Below are 7,914 nucleotides of genomic sequence, written 5' to 3' on the forward strand. Positions count from 1 at the left end.
GGTGGGGGGTGGGCGGGGGAAGCTCTGCCTCCTCTCAGCCCAGAAGTATCATCTCCTTCCCAGTGGGTGACTGCAGCTGCTGGTGGGGACCACTGGCCACGACCAGATTTGGGCTCATGACTACAGGACGAGAGCCAGAGTGTGTTGTTGGGGCTCCCAGTCCTGCAGCCTTCTTACAGGTTTCCTAAATCCCACTTCTCATTGGATTTCTTCATTAAATGTAGATTAGATCAGATGGTGTTTCTTTCACTATGAAGTAATTTGGCTTTCCATTGAGTGGGCCCATCTGATAAATAATGGCTCAAAATAATGTAGTTCCACCTATCCTTGATCATACTGGGTCTGTGCTGGACTTCTGCTCCCTCCTTATCTCTGGCTTGGCACCTCCAGATCTCAGGGTGCAATAGGAGTTCCCACTGCAGGAGAAGAGTCCTGCCTAGAGGAAAGGAAACCAAAGCCACCAGATTATCTTCCTTTCACTGACATACAGGCAAAGCAATGAAGGCAGAGGTGGAGGCTGAGTGTGGGTCACTCAGTTCTCCATCCACCTCTGTGCTTGAGCCCCATCTCTGTCCCGTGCAGCCCCCAGCATGCAGACTCTCCACTGGCACTGCCACCATGAGAAGACCTTGCAGAGGAGCCATCCATGACTGAATCTGTAAGGGGGTGCTGGTGCTTAATTCCCACATGGTCCAAAGCTTTTGGTCTGTCAAGAAGTGGGAGCTGTACCTGCATCTTGTTGGGCAGTGAGCCAGGTCAGAGAGCATGTGGTGGGACCTCTCTGCCTCCCCAGTTGATGGTGCTGTTTGGATAGTTGAGGGCTGAGGACCTCCAAGCCTAAAGAGCAGATGCTTGTTGTTGCTGGAAAAAGCAAGGGGGAGTGAGAGCCCCAGAGATCAGAAACGAGCTTCCCCTCCCCAAATTTTCCTTCACTGGGGAGGGACAGTTGATCTCAGCATGTGCCATTTAGCTAAGAAGTGCCACCTAGCAGGAACTTGTGGCACTGCCTCATCTCTTTGGTAGTCAAACCAACTCTGAACCACTCTAGAAGGGATGGTGAAGGTGGTGACAACACCTCCGGCATCGATCTTGCTGGCGAGCTGAAAAGGTGTGTGCTGGAGCAAGATGTTGTGTGCCAACTCTCGTTTGGATAAAGACTGAGCAGACTCTTCCAGTGCCACAGTATTTACATCACCTTTAAAATAAACTGAAACCCCTCTCTACTTCCAGAGTGTCTTGAAATGGGATGTCATAGCTGGGTCAGCAAGAGCCTCAGAGTTCTCAACGGTCCTTTGCCTCAGCCCCCCTCACCAGCACAGCAGAAACACCTACTTCAGCAGTAGGTCATACCCCCGCTGAGCGTTTAACTTGCACCCAGCACACACTTGCATCCCGCTCCTGTCCTTGCACTGAGCTTGGACGTGGCGGGCAGTGCAGCTATTGCAGGCTCCATCAGTGACAGCAGAGCTCTTTGGCATCTCAAAGACCCTAGGAGAGGTCCCCTGGGTTGTCAGCACCTGAGGGTTCCACCCCAGCCACCCACTGCCACACTCCTCCTGAAATAGCAGCTCTGTGATGACTTTCAGAGATGGTACTTGGCTCTTTTCCCTGAGAAAGCAAAAGTCAGCACAGCCCTGAATCCCCTGCGCTGCGGGCTTTTGAGCAGTGATGCCAGACACCTACTGTCACCATGTCACTGATTTACTTCCAGTTTCAGGGGAGAAACCATGTGCACTGATAATTCAGAAGTGATGACAACTTAAATTTATGTGCCTCTCCCTAACCTCTTCCCGAAGCCTTGCTTTGATAAGAAACCCAGCTGGCGTTCCCCCAAGCTTGGGAGGAAGTAGGCTGGAATCAAACCTCAAGAGCTATGCAGGTCCCCAGAGCCACCCCAGTAGCTCCCTGGGCTGAGGTTTCCATCCTGCCTCCATGGGAGCACTGCATTCTTTCTTGAAAATGAGGATGTTTTTGTGAGGCTGTTGGGAAATTTATGGGTGGGTCCAAACTGGCAGCTTCCTTTGCTCTGCCCAAGAGATTGCTCTGCTCATCTGAGATGTTGGAAATGCCCCTTCTGATCGTGAGTAATAAGTAGCTGAAGAGTGTGCAGCCCTCAGAGAGGTCTTAGCTCAGTAGTGTTCTCCTCTGGAAGATCTTCCATGACCTTGTCGCTTGCAAACCTGGTCCCTTTCTTGTCTTGCAGGACGTGGGCTCTCTTATGCCTTGTCTCACTCTTCTTCCCTCCTAAAACCTTCTTCTGAAGGATGGCAGCTGCCTCTTTCCGCTACGGCATGACCATCACCGGGGCCGTCCTGCTGGTGACAGGGACACTGTGCTTTGCCTGGTGGAGTGATGGGGAGGTGGGCACCCCGGCCAGCAGCGGAGCTCACCTCTTGCCTCCCCAGGAAGCCAAGGTGGTTCCCAGCTCCTCCTCCAGTGCCCTACTCCGCTCTGTCAGCTTCTTCTGCTGCGGCATCGGCGGCATCCTCCTCCTCTTCGGGCTCCTCTGGTCTGTGAAAGCCAATGCCAGGGTGGTCTCCCGCCGCTACCAGTACCATTTCCCCAGGGACCTGCAGTACTTCACCGCGGAGCCTCTGGAAAAGTGGAGCTGCAGGTGGGTGCCACATCCCCATGCAGTGCTTGGGTGGGAAGAAGTTGAGGGTGGGTTAGACTCTCCCAGCACTGCTGTGTACCTACACCTGCTCGCTGGTGAGCTCACATAGGCAGGAGCGCCGCCACGCTGCTCAGACCCCGTTCTGTGCTCTCCTCCTGCTCCCTGAGCAGATGCTCTTGCTCATCAGTGTCAACCTTCAGCCAAGCCCCTGCACCCTCCTCTCCCTGCAGGCCCCCTCTGTGCCCACACTGGCTGCCGCCCCCCGTGCTCAGACCCCGTTCTGTGCTCTCCTCCTGCTCCCTGAGCAGATGCTCTTGCTCATCAGTGTCAACCTTCAGCCAAGCCCCTGCACCCTCCTCTCCCTGCAGGCCCCCTCTGTGCCCACACTGGCTGCCGCCCCCCGCCTTGCCCTGTGGGGCCATCACCGGCTGAGACCAACATCTCCTTAGCAGAGCCACCGAGCAGAAGACCACATTGGTTTTCTGGCAGAGCGCCTGGATGTGGAGTTGGGGGGGATCATCCAGACCTCCAGCTGTTAGAACCTTGTGCCACAAATCTGCAGTGCTCTGTAAGGATGAGGGGGTTTATTCTGTCTTTAATGGAAGCAAAATCTGTGTTAAAAGAAAAAATGAAGGAAAATAATCCTTGGATTGTCATTGAGATGGGAGTGTGGGCAGAGGGTCCTCCTACGAAGCCTGTTTTGGGGTGTGGGAAGACCCCTCACCTCACCCTGAACACCACTGCTGCAGATTTTTCCTGTGTGAGTCTGAGATTTATTCCCACTTCTTAATTTTAAAGTTTTTTGATCAAAAGGGTTATTTTTTTTCCAGAGACTGCTGCGGAAGCTGAGCCAGCCAGCCCTTCCCAGTGCTGTTTTATGGGGTCACAGCAAAGATCTTGGCTCCAGCATAAATCGGGCTCTGGGGAAAAGCAGCACTAAAAGAAACTCCTAAGAACATAAATCTACAGAAATCCAGTTGGAGTGGGAGGCACATTCCTGGTTCTCCAGGGGTTTTGGTGCCTGTCTGAATAGCTGGGCTTGAGACTGTGGGCCGACCTGGGTGGTCTGAGGGGGATTCTTCCTCCCGTGGAGGGCTTTGCTGTACTCCCCCCAGGGAATGTCCCCTTCCCTGAGCTCCCAGCTTCCACACTGGGCAAGAAGGCAGTGCCTTGGCACTGCTGACGCTGCGGCAGCTCCCCCAGCCCCAGCTGTGCTGGCATTCGCCGGGTTTTCATCTCCACAAGCAAGTGGATGGTGGAGTCCTTTCAAAGCCTCCCCATCTTTGGGGCTGCACCGCTTCGTAAGGTGCTGAGCGGAGCCAGGGCGCAGGGCAAAGGTTGGGCGGAGGTTTTCCCTGTACACAAGCCGTATTTGCTCAGCAAAGTGCTGCTGGAAGTGGCACCAGGCTTGGCGGCTGTGTGGAGGGCTCCAGCGGGCACGAGGGTGGGGTGCGACTGCACTGAACTGGAATGCTGAGATCTTGCCCGGCTGCTTGTGACAAACTGCTCACTCGACTCCCAGCAGACTCTGTGCTTCAGGGAGTGAGTTTGGAGTCAGGCAGATGATGAGGATGCTCTCCTGCCCCGGGAAGCACCTTGGTGCAGGATGGGGGGCTCCCAATGTCCCAAGAGGCAGCACCTCTGCTGCTCTGTGGTCGTTCACACCTGCTGTTGGGGCCCTTAATGCTGGAACTGCAGCTCTTTGAGGCCAGTCGTCAGGCTGCCCTTCCTCATCTTGGGCGAGAGGTTAACGATCTCATTAGGAACTGGGTGACCACTGCCTTGTCACAAGATCTGATGGATGGTGCCCTTCCTTCTGCCTGGATCCCCACCCTCCTGGTGCTGGGAAGTGACTGACATGATCTTCTCTTGAACCTGGGCGTGCAAAATCTGCCCGTGTGCCATCCCAGCACACAAGTGTCCATTACGCTCAGGGATGTTCCAGCCAATGGGGTTGATGCGGTGCTGGAATTCTCTGGTTGACAGGTCACTGGTGTTGACAGGGCACTGGGGTGTTCTGATTGATGGCTGTGGGGATGCTCCACTTGATGGGGCACTGGGATGGCTCTGGTTGACGGGGCTCAGCGATGTTCTACTTGGCAAGTGCTGGGGTGCTCTAGTTGAGTGCTGGGATGCTCCGGTGTGACAGGGTGCACTGCTGGGTTTCTTCTTCCCTCGCAGCACCTGGGATGCCAGCACCATCCCCACCTATGAAGAAGCCCTGATGTGCAGACCTGCCCATGGTGCCCCAGCCTACATCCAGCCCCTGGGGAGGAAGGAGGAGCTCACGCCACCCCTGTACCACTACCCGGAGGAGGACGAGAGCTGGCAGGGTGGCCGCCGTCGCAGCTCCTCCGACAGCGCCTTGTTCCGCCCCAGCCCATCCTGGCTGGAGACCCAGCACCCTGGGGAGCCGCAGGCAACACCTCCCCCCAGCTATGAAAACATCAGCATCCGGGGTGTCTGAGCTGGCAGCAGCACGGGGCCAGGACTCTGAGGGTGGCTGCTCAGTCCCTCCGCCTTAAACCGAGCCTCTTCCTTGGCTGGGGTGAGAGGAGGGTGGGCGAGGAGGGGAAGGGGTCCATCTGGCTTACCAAGAGATCAGCCTGGGGTTGTTGGGATTTTGGGTCCTGTGGGTGAGGTGTTCGGAGCATTGGGGCAAACTGGCATGTTTGAAAGCCTTCATGTTTTTAATAAAACCACTGCTGGTTGTAGGTGCTTTGCATTCCCTGCTCTGACCCATGCTGGGGAGCTCGTGTGGGGCCAGGGACTGCTCCCTCAGAGCAAGAGCTGTATGATAAAAGCTGCAGCAAAGAACAAGGAACCTGGCCAGAGAAACCCCCACCCTGTGCCACCCCCTTCACTCCTCTGCCTTTTCAATGCCCCTTCCAGCCATAGCTCCATCCCTTCCACCTTGCTTTCCCCTGTACTGACTTCCCATGCCTCACTTCATTTGGGTTAGAGATGTTCAGTGGCTCATGCAAGTTCAGGGCATCCAAGTGCACTTGGCATTTCAGGCAGCATCCTATGAAAAGACACCCTGAGCGGCACAACCCCCTCCCTGCCCACCACGAAGGGGTTTGCAGCCTTGCCCAGAGGAAAGGCCGACTGCATCGGGGGCTGCTGCTGCCGATCACTCCATCCCACCAAAGTAACGGGCTGCCCTGGGCACAGGGCGGACATGCACGGCTGTGCGGTGGCTGTGGAGCCACAGCCAAATAGAGCACAGTGTTTATAACGTAATAGATTATTTTTCATAAGCCAGGTATATGTGCTCCCACATGGGCAGGCAAGCAAGGGAACACCCCAAAAGCTGATTAAAGCCACCACCAGTGTCTGGCTGTTGGTTGTGCAATGGGAAGGGGACACCTTTTACCACTCCAGCTCCATCTTAAGCAAACACAAGGCTCATGGATGCTGGGTCCTCCCTCCCCTGGGCAGTCTGACCCCACTCCATCCTTCTCCAGCTTTAGTTCCCCCTTTTCAGCCCCACCAGTGCTTCCCCAGCATGCAGCCAGAGCCAGGTGGGGACTATTCGCAACCCACCAGCCTCCAAAAAGACTCTGGAGTGCTCCCTCCTTCCCTGCTGCAGCCCCACAGCCCTTGAGAACGTGCTGCTCCCTGGCATCCCCCTCCTTTGGGACTCTGCCAGCTCCGATTTACAGCCAAGTCCAGCTCCAGTCCCTGGGGCTGGGAAAGTCCCACTGGGACCAGGCTGTCTCTGGGTCCCCGTCTCTGCTGCTGTGCTACCCTCTCCCTTTCCGTCCCTTCCCCAGGCCGGGGTGCCTGCGGGGAAGGTTACCCGGACACGTGCCGGGCAGCTTCACTGGAGTGTGAACGGCGGGTCAGTGTTTGCATTCATTACAAACCCATTAAAAACTGGCTGGCTCAGCCCTGGGCAGGACCAGGCTCAATGTGCAGCTGATCCTCAGCCCCTGGCAGCCTCTGCAGAAAGAAACCACTCCTTGCCTTACCCCGGAGGTGTGCTCAGCGGGCAGCAGCCACAGGTAAAAGGGCTTCCTGGCATCTCTCCTCCTCTACCTCACCCACCAGTGCCCATGGCCGAGGAGAAGACCTTTCGTTACGGGTTCATCGTGCTGGGATTCTTCCTGGTGATGACGGGGATGTTCATCATGAGTGTGGAAAAGCCCCAGATCTACATCAGCTTTTGTGCCTTGGGTGTCCTCCTCATAGCTGTGGGCATCGTCTGGAGCATGTGCCAGTGCTACCCGAAGGTAGGGACCGTCCTGCCACCAGGCACCTCGGGGGGCTTGAGGGCTCAGCTGGGTCTGGGGGTGCTGTGAACCTGTAGCCTTGGGCTGTGCCTCAGTTTCCCCATCCATGGGGTGAGGTAGCAGCAGATCTGTGGGCAGGCCAGCTGGGACTACCCAGATGGGGAAGTGTTGGTTAGGAAGGCTCGTGCCCTGCTATACCTCCCTGCTGATGCCTGCAGGCTGTGGCCCTGCTCCCTCACCCCCCTGCCCCCCCACACCTCCCTGACCCTGGGGCTTTGCTTCCAGGCAGGCAGTGGGGAATCAGCCCAAGGAGATCAGCCCGTCTTCTTCTCTCCCATGCAACTGCCCCGCAATCCAGCCCCTTCCCTGCACCCATGGGAGCCAGGGGGCTCAGCGGGCTCCCAGGACTCCAAAGAAGGGGCTGTCATGGCCGTGGAGGTCTGGAGGGGCCTTGACCCCCTGAGCACAGCTCTCACCTGCTGGTCTCCTTGGCAGAGGGCACTGCTGGCCGCGGCCACGCGTCCCTGCTCTGGGAAATGGAGCTGGCAGAAAAGGCTTTTTTCCAAGGAAAGGGTGGCCATGACTTTGACCTGGGCACTGCTGGGTGGCCTGTCAACAGCTTGGCTGCACCCCAGAATGTGGGTGGTGCACAGGATGCCAGGACCTGCAACCAGCTGGGACTCCTGAGATGAGTGGGTCCCCTGGGACCCGGGGTGAAGCTGACCCCAGTTCCCACCAAAGCCAAGCTCAGCCCCGGCTAGGAGGTAGATGTGCTTTTGTCATTGTGTTCGAGGCTCAAGGACAGGGCACCCTGAGTGTTGTCGCTGGCCACTGACCTCCCCTGTGGGCCCTAGGTCTGCCCCGGGCTTGGCGACACTCACGACCCCACTGGGGACAAGGTGCTGAGGGCGCGCTGGGTTCATTCAACCCCTTCCTGATTCCCCCCCAAAAACCTCATTTCCAAGCAAGAGATCCAAGCGTGCTGGGAAAAGACCAAGCACCAGCTGAAGGAGCACCGTGGCCATTTCACCGCCACTGCGGGCTGAGGGTCCACAAGCTGCACAG

General features: G+C 56.9%; 2 protein-coding genes across 2 annotated transcripts in view; both read left to right on the plus strand.

The window, feature by feature from the left end:
- The first annotated feature begins 2,210 nt into the window (after positions 1–2,210).
- On the plus strand, positions 2,211–5,081 carry TMEM61 (transmembrane protein 61). The gene is made up of 2 exons (XM_010145015.1): positions 2,211–2,614; positions 4,796–5,081. Exons 1-2 carry the CDS (start codon positions 2,265–2,267, stop codon positions 5,079–5,081), a joined length of 636 nt encoding a protein of 211 aa, XP_010143317.1. The 5' UTR covers positions 2,211–2,264.
- Positions 5,082–6,672: 1,591 nt separating this feature from the next.
- BSND (barttin CLCNK-type chloride channel accessory beta subunit) overlaps positions 6,673–7,914 on the plus strand; it is a 3,079-nt gene continuing 1,837 nt past the window's right edge. Inside the window, exon 1 of the mRNA XM_010145016.1 lies at positions 6,673–6,849. Within this exon, the coding sequence (XP_010143318.1) occupies positions 6,673–6,849 (177 nt within the window). The remainder of the gene's footprint in view (positions 6,850–7,914) is intronic.

Source organism: Buceros rhinoceros, unplaced genomic scaffold, assembly GCF_000710305.1.
Source record: "Buceros rhinoceros silvestris isolate BGI_N320 unplaced genomic scaffold, ASM71030v1 scaffold16231, whole genome shotgun sequence".
In the NCBI taxonomy this organism is placed as follows: domain Eukaryota; kingdom Metazoa; phylum Chordata; class Aves; order Bucerotiformes; family Bucerotidae; genus Buceros; species Buceros rhinoceros.